This window comes from Capra hircus, chromosome 19 (assembly GCF_001704415.2).
Source record: "Capra hircus breed San Clemente chromosome 19, ASM170441v1, whole genome shotgun sequence".
NCBI lineage: Eukaryota > Metazoa > Chordata > Mammalia > Artiodactyla > Bovidae > Capra > Capra hircus.
Genome location: NC_030826.1, coordinates 30,312,546 through 30,329,694, shown reverse-complemented (window position 1 = coordinate 30,329,694; position 17,149 = coordinate 30,312,546). Strand labels below are relative to the sequence as shown.

Below are 17,149 nucleotides of genomic sequence, written 5' to 3'. Positions count from 1 at the left end.
TGGGTTGGGAAAAGGCAATGGCACCGCACTCCATGGGGTCGCACAGAGTCGAACACGACTGAAGCGACTTAGCAGCAGCAGCAGCAGCAGGACTTGGCTGTGCTTCAGACAGGCATATAGTCAGCTTTGAGAGGACCCTGCAAACGGGCTGGGCTTTAGTTTAGATCCAGCCTATAACAGAACTTGTTTACAGTTGCAGTTTGCACACACGGACATGCTAACAAGGTTCCCAAGCGTAGCCAACAGAGAAAAGGGTAGGGGGCCACAGAAGTGTTACATTTGTCCTGTTGATGGCACTCGGCACTGGGGTGTGGGTGGGGACAGCCACAGCATCATCTCTGACTCCCCTCCTTCCTGTCATGCTTCCTTGACCGTCATGGAATCTTAGTAGGTGTAATTACTACCTGTGTGACTGACGACCCCACAGCTCATCTGCTGAGGGAAGTGCCGAAGCAGAGGACAGTGGGAATTGGAGCCACAAGACACAGAGGGGTGCCCTGCCCTTTACATCCTAATGGATATGTGGCTGCAGAAGCAAGAGCCCTGAGGGGTCCTGGCTGCAGCGCAGAAGTCAGGGGAAACGGTCTGACTCATGAAGAGAGGACGAAAGATGGGAAGATGGAAGAAAAGAAGCAAGAGAGAGTCCAGAGGAAGTCGATGGAATTGTTCTTAGATGTTAATGGGCATGGGGATGATGGTGGGGAGGGAGAAACCTGCATTGAGAAGGGCTGTTAGAACTCGAACCCTGGATTCTTTGAAAGTAAATGCGTCCTCTGAGTGAGCTCCTCTGTTCAGGAAGGAGCAAGATGCTGCAGCTAGACCCCGAAAGGCACTTAGAAATCTCACACAACTGGACTGTGTTCAGTCCTGGCATTTCTTCTAGGAGGTGGACCTTAGACTTTGCTTACAACAACGAGGGGAAGCAGAGAAGACTGCAGAGATTAAGCTGCTGGTAGGTCTGGTTTTTTCCCCAGTGAACCCATGACATGGTTTCTCTCTCTGGCCCCTTGATTGGGCACCACGCTTGCCATGAAGATATGGATGTGAAAGGTCAGAGATGATACAGGAAACAAAGTCGCTGCCTCGCGCAAGCAGGAACTTATTATATATAATGGCTTTTTGGACAGAGCTGTTCTCTGCAGATGTGTAGGGGGCTTCCTTTGTTACCTCTGTCACACGTGGAAAATCGAGTCCTGCTGAAAAATGCCTTTAAGCACAAAGACGAGAAGCCACACTTGTGAAGCTAGTTGATAGCGGGTTCGCTCAAATGAAAGTCAGAATGAAATGATCATCTCCAAACAGCACAGCGGTCAGGGAAGAGGGGATGAAAAGACCCCAGTTCTGTGATTTGTCCCAAAAACAGTGAAAATAAGGCTCTGGAGGAACAGAGCAAATCCTCGAGGGTATTAAGCAGGCCACTGTTCCCGGGCATTTGCAAATGCAGAACAGAGCAATTGACACTCTTGTGAGCAATGAAGAGACTCCTGAATCTGTCCCTGTTCCTTCAAATGACCTACTGCAGAGGCTGGTAAAGTTCCAAACATCAGCTGTTGCGTATCCTTCCGCAGCAGAACCAGGACAAGCCAGCATCTCTTGGGATATACTTCCCAGTTGCTCGATAACCAAGACTGGAGGTTGGGCTTGCACGGGGGTAAGCCCAAAGACAAGGGCCCCTGGGGAGGCTGACAAGATGATACTAAACCTACCAAGGCACAGTTTTATCATCGTAATAATTAGGAGCTATACCACTGAAGCAGCTGCCGCCCCTTCCCTGTCTCTGCTCAGGACCCTGAGGGCAGGTGAGCCGGGTATGCCCTGCCACTGACTCCTGCAAGAGAGTGTGTTCTTCTCCTGCCCTGGGTGGGGGGGAGGGGTCTGCTCTTTGCGAGGCGAGGTGCCCTGCTCCCCTCCCTCCAGGGCCCTACCTGAGTGAAGTTGTCCAGGGCCTTGTGCAGGTTGGCGTGCATGCCCGCGGGTGGCTCGCTGGTGATCTTGATGGCGTTCTCCAGGAGGCCCTGGGGGACGATGTGGCTCGCGGGCGAGGGTGCGGGCTCCGCGCTCATGAAGACCCTGAACTCTGCGTGGCTGTTCTCACTGTGCTCCTCCAGCTTCTTCTCCAGGGCGCCGAGCCACTTGGCCACCAGGTGGATGTTCTGGTGGGAAGGAAGGAGCCCCCCGCCCCATGCAAGCCTCTGCTTAAATGGTGATCAGGAAGGAGGATCGGGGTTGGGGGGGGTACCTGGCCTTTGCTTCAAACAAATCACATCCTAGCAAGACTCTTGGGGTTCTCAGTAATGAGGACCCCTTTTTCCTGCCATTCAAACTATCCTTCCATGTCCTAAGTATCTCAAGCTTGACCTTGAGGCTTTGGAATCCCCTTGTTCGGATGACTTGTTGAAACAAAGGTCCTTGGGCCCCACCTCAGAGTGGCTGGTCCATGGAGGCGCCTGAGTGCTTACACTTCTAACAAGTCCTTAGGTGATGCTGCTGCTCCCAGTCTGGGGGGTCACACTTGAAGTGTCTCACGCATGGTTACCTTCCAACTTCAGATCCCCACTGCTGACACCTGGATTTTTTTGAACCTCTGACACTCAAATGTGGGGCCCGTGGACCAGTGATGTTACCATTACCTGGAAGCCAGTTAGAAATGCTGACTCAGACTTACTGGATTTGTGCATTTTAAAAAGATTTTCCAGTGATGTGTCTGCATGTTCAGACTTGAAAAGCATGCATTTAAACTTCTAGCTAGCTCTCCTTTCTCCTCCTCCCTCTCCAAATCATTCTGCTAATTGTTGTCAAACTTATCTTCCTAAAACACACTGGGACGTTGCGGCTCTCATAGAGGGAAGGCTCCTGGTCCACGCCCAAGCCCCTCTGGTCTTTGAGCCTGTGTCCTTCTCCCTGAGATTCCTATCTGTCAATCTGTCTATGTGAAACGACATTAATTTCTTAGCACCACCTTGCAGCATGCACTTTTCACTCTAGCAAGGATAGTCACTTTGCTTCATTGCAATATGTTTCATTATGATGGACAGATAAAAGCTCCTTGATAAATATTTGAGGAAGCCTGCTTGCAGAGCCTTAAATATGTAGGTCGGCACAGAACATAGTGCCGAGGCCACAGCCATCTGGTCTACTTTCTCTTCTATGAAAAGAGAAATGACAGTAATATATACCATACTTATTTCCCAGGGTTGCTGCAAATAACCGAAGGTAATGGATTTGAGAGGGCTTTGTATCCTGTGAAATGCTATGCAGGAGTTAGTAGTGGGTGCTGAAATGAAAATTTGTTAGAGGAAAGAATTCCGTCATCATCACTCTATCAGAGCAGAGAGGTTGGTGGCTGATTAGAGAGCCGGGGCTCCGTGAGCCGGGCAGCACCGCCACTCCCTAGTGAGAAACTCTGCTGCTGCGTCAGGAATCCCAGCTTCTGAGTTTGATCTTGGAGATCTCTCAGAAACCACATCGGGACAAGATGTGACAGTCCCAGGCAGCAGATAGGTACAGCTCGTTGTCTCTGGAGGGGGCTGGCTTCCTGAAGGTGCTAGTGCCCAGGGTGCAGTGAAGTAAAAAAGTTAGTTGCTCAGTTGTGTCCGACTCTTTGTGACCCCATGGACTGTAGCCTGCCAGGCTTCTCTGTCCATGGCAATTCTCCAGGCAAGAATACTGGAGTGGGTTGCCATGCCCTCCTCCAGGGAGTCTTTCTGACCCAGGGATCGAACCTGGGTCTCCTGCATTGCAGGTAAAGATGGATTCTTTACCATCTGAGCCATCAGGGAAAACCTAGTGGCCAGAACGGGGTCACTTTGACAGATGAGCCTGAGACAACTGGGGAGGTCACGCCCTCCCATCACTGAGCTGATCCAGTGGGAGGAGGCAGGGACCCTGCTGTCATTCTCTTTCCTCCTTAAGGTCCCACTGTTTCTGGAAAAAGAGTCCTAGGGAACAACAGGTTCTTCTGCTGCTAGGCTCAAACAAATAGTGGGATAATGAAGCCCCAACAGCATGAAGTGTTCACTGAGTCATCAGGAGAGAGGAAGTTCTGGGTAATCAAAGTCAGAGGGGAGGGGAGGGACTGGCTTTTCCATTTGATTCTCTCCTCCGCTGCTTTCTTCACTGATTCTTTTACCCAACAGGCTCTGGTTGAGTGTCTACTGTGTTCACGGTAGCGTGAAAGTAGTGAAAGCGTTAGTCTCTCAGTTGTGTCTGATTCTTTGCGACCCCATGGACTGTAGCCTGCCAGGCTCCTATGTCCATGGAAGTCTCCAGGCAAGAATACTGGAGTGGGTTACCATGCCCTCCTCCAGGGGATCTTCCCGACCCAGGGATCGAACTTGGGTCTCCTGCATTGCAAGCAGATTCTTTACATCTGAGCCAGCATCTGAAGGAAGTAGTGTGCTGGGTGCCAAAGGTAGATGGGGATGTCTCTTTCCCTAAAAAGATGCCGTGGAGGACACAGGCATATGGTAACCTGTTCTACAGAGCTGTGGATGCGCTCATAGAGGTGGCTGCAGGGTGCTACGGGAGGAGAGAGGGGTCCGCCACGCGCTCTGCCACAGTCTCAGCACCCATGCAAGGTGCTCGAACAGGAATGAGGACAGGCCACGACAGAAGAAGGGCAGCCTTTACTTCCTGTGTTTGTTGTTGTTGTGAAGTTGCTCAGTCGTGTCCGACTCTTTGCAACCCCACGGACTGTAGCCTGCCAGGCTCCTTCTTCCATGGGATTTTCCAGGCAAGAATACTGGAGTGGGTTGCCATTTCCTTCTCCAGAGGATCTTCCTGACCCAGGGATCGAACCTGGGTCTCCCGCTTTGTAGGCAGACGCTTTTACCGTCTGAGCCAACAGGGAAGGAAGTCTCCTGTGTTTAATGAAACAACAGTAGGTATTCCAGACTCCAGATGCCAACATGAGCTCTCAATGAAGAGGCTGAGTTCTGGTTGTGCGTGTAGCATCCTAGTCATGAATGTGATGAAGAACATGGACCGTGTGACCCAGAGGAAAGGGGGAGCGGAGGAGTTCTGTGGAAGGCATGGGAAGAGAGCAGCAGCCAGAAAAATCCAGCTGAAAGCCAGCATCCTGAGAAGATTAGGAAGTCAGGGGAGGAGGGTGTGGAAGGAAAGGTGGCCCCGGAGGTCCACACAAGGATGGGTCAAGAATGAGCCCCATCAGGGCAGAGTGGGCGTACCTGCAAAATAACCCAGTGGCCTCTCTTGGCAGCCAGGTCCAGTGCGGCCTCAGCCACGACCTCCTGTCCTTGCCCCAAAGACACATTGTGGAAGTTCCGGTTGTTGAAGGTATATCCGAGTTTTTTGCCTGCAAGGAGCATGGAGTGGTCATTAGCACCTCTTATGTCACCAAGTCTTCACCCCCACACAGCACCCCCATTGCCAGCAGCCAGGAGCCATAGACCCCAACCTCACGCACAGACCCTTTCCTTCCCAGGGTGGGGTTGCTACATCTTCCAAATTTTTGTTCCCAAATAAAAGGAAACACACTTGTCGAGACAAAGCAACTTCTCCCCTCCCTCTTCACTGAATCCCTGCCAACTAAAAATTGGCAGTTGCCATCTGCTTCTGCAAGGCCACTATAGCTGCTGACCTTCCAAACTCCCTGAAAGGAGTTCAGGGTGGAGATCAGGAATGGTGTGCTCTGTGCTCTGGGAAAAACTGGCAGAACAGACGTTCACATAGTTAGATATTTTCAGGAGATTTTATGAGCCCAAATTCTTGAATCTCCTCAGATCTGGAAGAGCACTGACATCGACATCACTCCTCATGACCAGCATCCAGCCTCAGCCAACCGTGTGCTTGGCTGCACGCACTTCACTAAAACCATATAAGACACTGACCTCCTTCCCTCACCTCTTTGGAGCAGCTCCTCAGAGCTCTCTGAGAGGCTGTGTCCCAGGCTCTAGGCCTCACTTTGCCCCAAATGAGACTCAACTCACAACTCTCACGTTGTACTTTTTTAAATTTCAGTTAACACCCTCAAGAGTGGACAGACATGCCCCTCCATTCTGTGCAGCCTCCACCTCAAGACCAGGCATTGGGCCACCGTCCTAGAGTGAAAAGGCTCAAAGAGTAGCAAGTGTGTGGGTATGGCTGGGTCTAGCTTGCTTGGTCCCCTGACGTATATTAATAATAATATGTATTTTCCCTGGACACCTACTGGGAGGTGTGGCCCCAAGGGGCAGGACTCAGGTGGTTTTAGCTTCCTGTACTTTAGTCCATAGGAGCCTCCTCCTTGTTATTCCCACCACATAGAACATTTACTCTCGTCATCTTGTGTGAATCAGAGTGAAGACGGGCATGCCAAGGAAGGGCCTGGCTGTGTGGGTGTGAATGTTGTGCATCTCAGTGTTGGGAGTGGAGTAAGGGAATAGCCACATGAACACACATGTCACAACCGTGTCACTGGAGCAAGGCGAATGCTCAAGAGTTGCTCTGCACCAAGCTGAGCCCCCTGTGCTAACAGCAACTTCCCACTAGCTATCTATTTTGTACATGGTAGTATATATATGTCGATGCTATGATGACCTGGGGGGTGGGATGGGGGAGTGTGAGGGAGGCTCAGGAGGGAGGGGATATATGTATACTTATGGCTGATTCTCCCTGTTGTAAGGCAGAAACTAGCACAACATTGTAAAGCAATTATCCTCTGATTTTAAAAAAGGCAATGGAAAAATAAATAATTATGTAATGTGACAGAGGTGTTAGCTAATGCTGTGGTGATAATCATGTTGCAATACATGTTGCAAAGCATGGTGTACATCTGAAACTTACACAATATTCTATGTCAATTATATCGCAATTAAAAAATGAAAATCAATGAAAAAGAGTTGCTCTGCAAGTCTGAGAAAGACTTCACACAAAGAAATAACCTTACTAAAGGACGTCAATTCTGCTTGAATACTAGCTATTCAACAATCTAATAAAGTTTAGAGAAAGTACGCAGTATTCTTTAGACAAAGGATCACAAAAGTGTGCAGTACCATGAAGGAGTTGTTGGGCAATTTTTCTCAGAAGGTAAGGAACATGAGAGAGAAGAGGATAAATTTTAAAAAGAAAAAGATTAAAGTCTGTACTTAAATTTAGTCTCAGGGGAACTAAAACTGAAGATGCAATTTGATATTTCTGCAAAAATATTTAAAGAACGCTGTCAATATTGAAAGTGTCTTTAAAGCACTAAAAAAGAAGTATGGAGTCTTCTTAAATTGTATAGGCAAAACTGGATGAGGACTTTTCGTACTGAGGAATGTTATTAAAGATTTAACAGAGATGAACCCAAGAAACACCCTTATTAAACTCTACAAATCCTAGCTGGCAATGGATTTGGTGTCAGCTTTAGAACTGGGAATATAAAGAGTGGATCCAAAGAAAATACTAGGATAAGGGTGCTGGACTGTTAGATAGTCTTGGTGACATTTCTGCTCACAAAAGAGCCTATTTCGTTTCTTTATTCACAAAGGATAAAGGGGGGGGAGGGCTTAGGTTTAGATTATTTTGAATACTGCGTGCTATGACTGCCAGCCCTCCCCTCCCTACCCCTCACCTTTAGCTCATCTTTCCCTTTCTGATCTTCCTTCCAGTGCTCCTTGTGGTGGGGTCACCAGGAACCGAGTCTCACTGTAAACCTCCTTGACCATGCTGGCAGCTGAGTTTCCTCGAACGCCAGTCTCTGAGGACACGACAACTTCTGCGGCCCTGTCCCTCGCTCCGCACAGCCCCGGGGCTGGGAGGAAGGTGAACGTTTTTCTAGCCTTCTCTTAGAACTTGCAGGCTATTTTTTCTCCACTCTTGTAGAAAAACCCTTTCTCTTCTAAAGCACATGCATCGGTTATATTACCTACTAACTTGTATGTTTTCTGCCTTCTATCAACTTCCCAGAGAGAGTCAATTTTATCAGGGCTTTGGAACTTGGTTTAAAATCTTCCATCTTTTCTTGCTTCATCATTAACTTGGTGAACTTTGCTGTCACTGTGGATGACTCGGTCGACACGCAGCCTCACGTTTCCTTATCTTCAAAGAACTTCATTCCATTTCTCCTACCCACTTTCAGAGGCTGCACCAAGGACTTTATCACTAGGAATGATCCTGTGTCTCATATATTATTCTTTCATACTTATTCACAATGATAATGTCCTGCTCTTCAGATTGTTAAATCTTTGTAAAAAATTATTTTAAAACATTTATTTATTTGTTCGTTTTTAGCTGTGCTGGGCCTTTGCGGTGGTGTTCCGGCTTCTCACTGAGGTGGCGTCTCTTGTTGCAGAGCACAGGATCTAGGCATGCGGGCTCAGTAGTTGTGGCACGAGGGTAGTTGCTCAGTAGTTGCTCCTCGGCACGTGGAAACCCAGACTAGGGATCGAGCCTGTGTCCCCTGCACTGGCAGGCAGATTCTTAACCAGTGGACCACCAGGGAGGCCCCAGACTGTTTACCCTATTAGTCCCTGCTCATATGATTCTACGTCAGTAAAACGCCCAGTGCGTTGGCTCCTCTGTTTATCCCAACCTTCCTCTTTACCTCCTTGTTATTTTTAATATGGATCCAATAATCCTTCATTTGAGCCATGATCTTATAAGACTCTTAACTCTTGTCCATTCTACTTCTGCATCACCCAAATTTTGTAAACCCGTAACCTTGGCCAGCGACAGTTCATGAGGTTTTAGAGAGCTGGACATGACTGAGCAATTGATGCTTTTGAACTGTGGTGTTGGAGAAGACTCTTGAGAGTCCCCTGGACTGCAAGGAGATCAGACCAGTCAATATTAAAGGAAATCAGTCCTGTATACTCATTGGAAGGACTGATGCTGAAGCTGAAGCTCCAATATTTTGGGAACCTGATGTGAAGAACTGATTCCTTAGAAAAGACCCTGATTCTGGAAAAGATTGAAGGCAGGAGGAGAAGGGGACAACTGAGGATGAGATGGTTGGATGGTGTCACTGATTTGATGGACATGAGTTTGAGCAAGCTCTGGGAGGTGGTGATGGACAGGGAAGACTGGCGTGCTACAGTCCCTGGGGTCACAAAGAGTTGGACATGACTGATCGACTGAACTGAACTGAGAGACTAGACACATATACATACGCATGCAATCCTGCACAAACCTGAGCATTAATACAAGAGAGAAATAACACACCGGGTGAACTGGGGCCACAGCAAGTCGACAACTCTCAATCTCAGGAGACTGTTTGGTAATCTTTCCACATGTTCAGAAGTTGCTACCTTGCCCATTCCCCTCCTCCTTTAAGCTTCCTAAGGGTGGTAAAGGGGGACTTCCCTGGCAGTCCAGTGGTTAAGACTCCATGCTTCCACTGTAGAGGCCGAGGGTTCAGTCCCTGGTTGGGGAATTAAGATTCCACATGCTGCATTGTGTGGCAAAGCAAATTAAAAGATACACGTAAAAAAAAGGAAAGCTTTTATTTTTTTTTAAGAATGTTTTAAAAATAAATAAATAAGCTTCCTAATGGAGCCCCCCACTTCTTATGCTCAGCACTTGGCTCCACTCTCTGCTGCTCCCCCAGCTGGCGAAGACATCTGCATCTGGTAGAACACCTTCTATTACTGCCGTTGTATCTGACACTGCCCACATCCCTGTTCCATTCCCCTCCATCGCGCCCCCAATGGAAGAGGTGCCCCCCACTCCTCTAGTATAAGAACAGACAGAGGACTGCCTCTCCACACAGAAGCAACACTCTGCTGATCTTGAAGCTGCTCTGTAGAGACTGGACTTCCTCCAACCTGGCCAACTTCAACTGGTGCTTAAGAAAAAGAGAATGGGGTCAGGAGCAGCGAAAAAGAGACTGTAATCAAAGTGTTGATAATCTAGCTGCAAAGACAGTGAATTGAAAACCGTTTCTTTGAACACCCTTAGTAGCAGGCTGACAAAAACCTAAATGAGCCTGTTGTTCTGACCAGCACATTGGAAAGAGAAAGAGGAGGCAGTGGAAGACCAAGGTGGTAGGTAAATGGAAATGTCAGGATTCATTGTGTCAATGCCAGATAACTGGACAAAGGAGGACGGAGACCAAGCAAGATCATGTACAAGTCGAGCGAAAGAAGGACCAGAGACGATGCCGCGTGAGGGTGGGAAGAGGAGGGCCCAGGCAGACGCTGTGCTTTGAAAGAACGTGAGAAAAGGGTGTAAAGGAAAAGCAAACAGCTGCCTCAAAGAACAGGAGAATCATCGTTGTCATTATGGTGCCGTATGATGCTACTGTAGTCTTAGTGTTTCAAGACTACCTTTTCGCATCTGAGATTTCATGCTTATCCCCACAGTAACCCTAGGAGGAAGGTAATGGGGTGACTGGAAACAATGGGTAATTGCTTTTAGATGAACCAAAAGCAAAAACAGTAGTGCCAATAAGCAAGCGTGGCTCGTTCAAGAAGAAGGAGATGAGAAGAGAGAGGAGAGACTTCCCTGGCAGTCTGGCGGTTAAGACTTCGTGCTCTCACTGCAGAGGGCGTGGGTTCCACCCCCAGTCAGGGAACTGAGACCTTGCACCGTGCACGGTGTGGCCAAAATAGACAGAATGAAGAGACATGATGAGAAAAGAGAGACAGGAGGGTAAAGCTAAATGAGCGTTAAAGGATTGATCTGTGAAGGCAAGGAGGAATGCGGTGCGAGTGAGTGGTGGCAGGTTCATGTTAAAACAGAGGCCAAAGAAAGTGGGTGGAATTTCCTCTTCCTCCTCCTCTATTGAGGATGGAAAATCCTGGAGGAAACACACGTGTCAGAAAAGCACAGATTCTTTTTTTTTAAATTTATTTAATTAAACATGTTTATTTTATATTGGAGTATAGTTGGTTTACAATGTTGTGTCAGGTTCAGATTACAGCAAAGTGATTCAGTGTTATATATATATATCTTCTATTTTTCAGATTCTTAGAAAAGCACACATTCTTAATCGAGTGTCAACAGATGAGCTTCGGAAGCTTAGAGAACTCCCAAGATCACACAGAGAATTTTGTTTGCCTGTGGGTTCATGCATTTTGGGAGAAGGGCTGGAGTGAGGGTAGGGAAAATAAAATCTCTCATCTGACTTTCAGGGTGTTAAAACCTAGCCCAATATTAAGAACTGCCATGAGGCTTCCCGGGTGGCTCAGTGGTAAAGAATCTACCTGCCGATACAGGAGACACGGGTTCAATCCCTGAGCTGGAAAGATCTCACATGCTGCAGGGACAGCTAAGCCCACGTGCCACAACTACGAGAGCTGTGCTCTAGAGCCTGGGGGCCACAACTACTGAAGCCCGCACCCCCTAGAGCCCATGTTCTGCAACAAGAGAAGCCGCCGCAATGAGACGCCCATGCACCACAGCTGGAGAGTAGCCCCTGCTTGCCACAACTAGAGAGAAGCAATGAAGACCCACCACAGCCACATAAATCAATAATAACTGCCACGATGAAACAAAGGGTTAGAGGCATGGATCACACACTCAGAGGCGGGGAAGGATCCCAGGCTTTCTAAGAGGCTACGTGGAGTAAAGCAGTGGATGGTCTGATGCACAGATTCTGCCCAAGCACAGATGGTGAGTTTCCTTTATAAGCAGGGGCCTGGCAGACACAGGGGAAAGTGTTTGAGTCGGTCATGTGGATTCCAAACCTGAGAACAGGAGTCCATCAGACAAAATGATTAGACCCAAGATGGGGAGCGCATGATGAACCCAGAGTGTATATTCTAAATGGGTGCATGAGAAAACAAGTCCAGCCATCCAGAAAGTGGCACAGGTGCGTAGGTAATCGCTAGCTGATGAGCGGCAATATTGCCTCTGCTAAGGAAATGTGCGTTAAGATTAAACCAAGGGCAGGGCTGAGATGATATATTCTGAGACAACCAATATGGTTCAGGGACGGGTCAGCTTGCCTGGAATGGCAGAAAGCTTCAGTCTACATGATGAAATAGTTGGAGGTCACTTGGCAAAGAACAGGAGGAAATTGCTCATAAACAGGCTATATGAAAGCTTCCCAAAAGGAAAACATTGACTAAAAATGAGGAGGCTAGATTGGTTAATATGAAAGGTTTGAAACCTCCATGGGACAGGAGAATACAGAACTCTATTTAAAAAGACCTGAAAGTCAGGAACAACTTAGCAATGACAACAGGTCTTTCATTTGCATTCATTTGTTGGCTAATTCATTCGACTGATACTTACTGAGCCCCGCTCTGTGCTACTTAGACTTTAAGGAACAGATACCATCCAAGGCAAGATGATGTGGTCCTTGACCTCCAGGGTCTTAGTGAGAAGTAGGTAGGCAAATGCAAGTTACAATGATAAAAGAAAGATTTAATTAGAATTGTTTTGGGATTTCCTTGGTGGTCCAGTGGTTAAGAATCTACCTGCCAATGCAGGTGACTTGGGTTCGACCCCTGGTCCAGGAACTAAGAGCCTCCATGCTGCAGGGTAACTAAGCCTGTGCCCCCTAGAGCCTGAGCCCTGCAACAAGAAAAGCCCACACTCCACAACTAGGGATAGCCCCTGCTCGCTGCCACTTGAGAAAGCCCGCACACAGCAGTGAAGAGCCCGCAGGCCGCCACAAAGGCCCAGCGCAGCCAAATACAGACATAAACACAAAGGTAAAAGCACTGTATTACACGCTCTGAGGCAAATACATGTGTAAGGGCGACCCAGATGGCCTTGCAGGGAGAAGCTCAGGAGAAGATGATCCATGAAGGACGGGCAGGCACTGGACCGAAGAACTGGGGAGAAGCATTTCAGATAAAAGGGATGGATTGTGAAAATGCCCTGGGCTGGGAGAGCTCATGAGGTGATGGCCCTAAGAGAGCCCTCTGGCTGGAGTATTGGTGTGCGTTTGGGGAAAGTTAAGATCTGAGGCTGAGGGCTTCCCTGGTGGCTCAGTGGTAAAGAATCCACCTGCCAATGCAGGAGATGTGGGTTCAATCCATGGGTTGGGAAGGTACCCTGGAGAAGGAAATGGCAATCCACTTCCGTATTCTTGCCTGGGAAATCCCATGGACAGAGGAGCCTGGTGGGCTACAGTCCATGGGTCAAAAGAAGAGTTGGACATGACTGAGCAATTAAACAACAACAAAAGATCCAAGGCTGGACAGAAAGACTGGGGCTTGCAGGTCACAGAGACCATGTCAGTGGTGTTGGATCATGCCTTTAGAACAGTGGGGAGCCACTAGAGAGATTTTAGTAGAAGTGCATTATAATCAGATCTGAGATTTTGCAGGATGAGTCTGGCTGTGAGTGGCAAAAGATTGCAGGTGGAGGAGAAGAAGAGGAATGTTAATAGGCTCTCGGGATAGTCCAGCAGATAGTTTGGTGACTCAGACGAGGGAGGCACAATGAAACAACTAGATCCATTTGAAACACATTCAGGAGGTAGAATCGATAGGACTAAAGTGTGATGGGTGGGAGGAGGTGTCCAAGGTGACTGATTCTCAGGTTTCTAACATGAGCAACTTGGTGAATCATGGTGATATTTACAAAAAATGACAGAGCAAGATTTCCAGAGATAAAGAGAAGTATGACTCTCCCACGTGAAAAAAAGCAGGCTGAGTGCTGAACAGGTGAGTAAAAAAGACCTGCACCTAACTCAGCACGTGCAATGTCACAACACAAGGTAGAGAGATGATTTGAAATTTTCCAGGGAATAAGAACAGGCCACCAACAAAGAAACAAGGGCAGGGGACTTCCCTGTGGTCCAGTGGTTAAGACGCCCAGCTTCCAGTGCAGGAGATGAGGATTCAATCCCTGGTCAGGGAACTAAGATCCCACATGCCATGTGGCCAAAAATTAAATACTTAGAAAAGAAGAAACAAGGGAAGACTAACACCCTACTAGCATATGGTCTCACAAGAATAAAACTGACTTCCAGAGGACAATCGAGCATTGTGGACACATTCTGAGTAAAAAATCACTTTGGACCTAGCAGAACTCATCAAATGAGTATGCGGGCAAAACTGAAGTCTTTTTAGACACCCAAAGATTCAGAAATTTTAGTTCCATGATTTTTTCCATGACCTATGCCAGCAAAATTAAGATGAAGCCAATTGATTGTCAGTAACGGGAGCTAAGTTCTTATTTTTCCATATCAGAGGATAAGTAGATACTGAAATTGATAAATTCAGAAAGAGTGATATAAATTACTAATAGGAAATAGAGGAGAAATTATTAGAAGGAATAAATTCAGAAATAGGCAAAAGCCCAGGGTCTGGGAAAGGACACTGGGAGTGGGGAGGGCTGGACTGAGAACTGTCGCTTTTCTAAGTACTTTGTTATCGGTATTTAAAAAACATGTTACTTGAACTTCTGGGAGATTATGAAAATATACCTTAAATTAGTGAATAAGATGATTCCCTCCTTTAAACAGGTATCTACACTTTGGAGCCAAACACCAGGTGCATGGTATATATTCCTTCATTGTTGTTGTCTAGCCTCTTAAGTCACGTCATACTCTCTTTGCGACTCCATGGACTGTAGCCCTCCAGGTTCTTCTGTCCATGGGATTTCCCAGGCAAGAATATTGGAATGGGTTGCCATTTCCTCCTCCAGGTAATCTTCCTGACCCAGGGGTTGAACCCACGTCTCCTACATTGGTAGGTGGATTCTTTACCACTGAGCCACCAGGAAAGCCTATTCCTTTCATTACATATGGAGTAACAGGTTGCTTGTGGAGGTGTAGTACCTGGTCTGTATTCTTACCTATAAAGACTTGACTCTATAAAAACCCATCGAGTCTTGATTTAACTTTGCAACATGTTGCCATTTTGTTAGTTTTACAGTTTTGATTAGTCCTTTATTTGCTCGCCCCTTCACTTACTTACTGAGTACCTATCGTATGAAAAGCACTAGGAACTTGAATACTATGCTGAAAAGGACATTTATCCCCAGGGAGCTCTCATTCTCACATAAAGACACCATAGTCATTGCTGCTGCTGCTGCTAAGTCGCTTCAGTCGTGTCCGACTCTGTGCGACCCCATAGACGGCAGCCTACCAGGCTCTGCCGTCCCTGGGATTCTCCAGGCAAGAACACTGGAGCGGGTGACATACAGAGAGAAGGGTGCTCTAAGAGTACCTGGGAGGGATACCAAGCACCCTGGAAGTCAAGCAGGGCTTCCTGGAGGTGGTGACAGTGAAATGAGTATTTAAAGGATGAGTAAAAGGTAGCCTGGTGAAGGGGAAGTCAGGGGGAAACAGACTATTCAGGAGACTGGGATGGCTTCTGTGTTGAGTGAGAAAGAGGGCAGTAGGGAAATACAGGCAGAATAAGGAGCTCCCAAGGATGTCCATGTCCTAAATCCCGGAATTGGTGAATAGATGTGACTTTACCTGGTAAAAGAGACTCAACAGATGTGATTAAAGACCTCCAGATGGGGAGATGACCCTGGGTTGTCTGAGTGGGCCTGATAGTAGGTATCCTTATGAGGGAATGGGGTAGACAGTAAGCCCCATTTGTGATTCCTGACCTCCAGAACTATAAAATAATAGTGTTCCCTCAAACCTCCAAGTTTGTGATCATCTGCTACAGAAGAAACAGGAAACGATGAATGGAAACTAGGCTGGAGAGACATGGAGAGCCTGGAGTGTGAAGCTCCCTGTAAGTCAAGTTAAGGAGGTTGGACTTTATCGTGAAGGCAATAGGAGCTGTGAAAGGATTGTACCTGTATTTCAGAATCACTGCTCCAACTACAGGCAGGGGAATGGCTGGCACAGAGGGTGGTGAGACACAGTCTCCTCAGGAATCTGCTACCTTATATCCCAGAACAGTCCTCTGGCTGGTGGTGACCCCCTGGGGTCGGTTCAGCAATGACCCAGACGTCTGTATGCTTAGTAAATATCAAGCATTGTAAAATGAGCCTTGGATCAGGAAAACAGAAGCTGGCAGAGGCAGAGCGACAGTGCCTGGGGCCCCTGCAACCTTGGCTCCGTGGTGAGGTTTTCATACCTTGACTTTCCACATCCTTCAGTGGGTCCACCCCTGGAGACAGGATGAAGAACATGGGAGTGGCTGGTCCTGATTCTTCCAAAGAGGCTGCGAAGTCCAGTGCTCTTCCCACCACATATTTGCTTCCTAACTTCTCCTCAATAAAATCGCTGCCAGGGGACAAAAAAAAAGGTCTATGTGTATACATCAGTCACAGAATGATAACATGTGAGCAACAGAGGTCTGTGGAAGTGGAAAGATGCGCTCAGGATCACGGCTTGGCAGTTACAGAGCTGGGAGCAACACCAACACTCCTTACTAAGTCGACACTCACAACCCGCCTTGCTAGCTGTGCGCCTGCTCACCTAGATCAGGGCTCCTTCTGGATCCCCATCCACCCAGGCCACCGCTGACTCCTCTATGGAACCTGGATGTCCTGTTACATCACCACCGCCCATCAGGAGACTGCCAGGGGCAGCGTCTTCAGAAAGCAGCTAAACCCTCCACACGTCATACCCCTGAGCTCTCCCATGCCTCTGCGTGTATGTTTAGTTGCTCAGTTGTGTCTGACTCTTTGCAAGCCTGTAGCACGCCAGGCTTCTCTGTCCATGGGATTCTTTTTCAGGCAAGAATACTGGAGTGCATTGCCATTCCTTTCCACCAGGGCATCTTCCCAACCCAGGGATCGAAGCTGCATCTCCTGCACTAGCAGGAAGATTCTTTACCCCTGAGATGTCAGTGAGCACCTCTTCCCAAATGGGTCACTTAGATTTTAAGGCAATACTGCAATATATTGTCAATACATGTGTGTTGACAATACATGTGTTAACAATACACGTGTTTAAGAACACAGAGCAATGGGCCTCGTGGGATTCTGGACGTTGGTACAAAGGATTCGTCATGATAAACTCATGGCTTTGGGCTCAGCCCTGCTGGCCTGGCCACACTCAATCTGCCTTTCCTGCTGCCCCTAGCCTCCTCGCCACCCCGGCCTCCCTGTGGCCACCCGTCCCTACCGCAGGGCATAGGTCATCCGGTCCGGCCGAAGGACTCTTATCATGCAGAGGCGCTGCAGAGCTGTCTTGTTCTTCCACTCCTGGGGGAACTTCTCCTTCTCAGGACATTCTGATTCCACGAACTTCTTCCAGCTCTTGGCGGATCCCTCAATGTCCCGATCCAGATTACAGAATTCTTCCATTGATGAAAGTGCCTGAAAAAGGTCAGGGAACCTGGCTCTGGATGCAGTTTCTCCT

General features: G+C 47.9%; 1 protein-coding gene across 1 annotated transcript in view; it reads right to left on the bottom strand.

The window, feature by feature from the left end:
* Positions 1-17,149, bottom strand: part of DNAH9 (dynein axonemal heavy chain 9) — a 286,432-nt gene that overhangs the window by 20,215 nt on the left and 249,068 nt on the right. Inside the window, exons 60-63 of the mRNA XM_018064667.1 lie at positions 16,913-17,106; positions 15,918-16,066; positions 5,187-5,314; positions 1,926-2,153 (exon numbers count right to left, since the gene is read on the bottom strand). Coding sequence (XP_017920156.1) covers positions 1,926-2,153; positions 5,187-5,314; positions 15,918-16,066; positions 16,913-17,106 — 699 coding nt within the window. The remainder of the gene's footprint in view (positions 1-1,925; positions 2,154-5,186; positions 5,315-15,917; positions 16,067-16,912; positions 17,107-17,149) is intronic.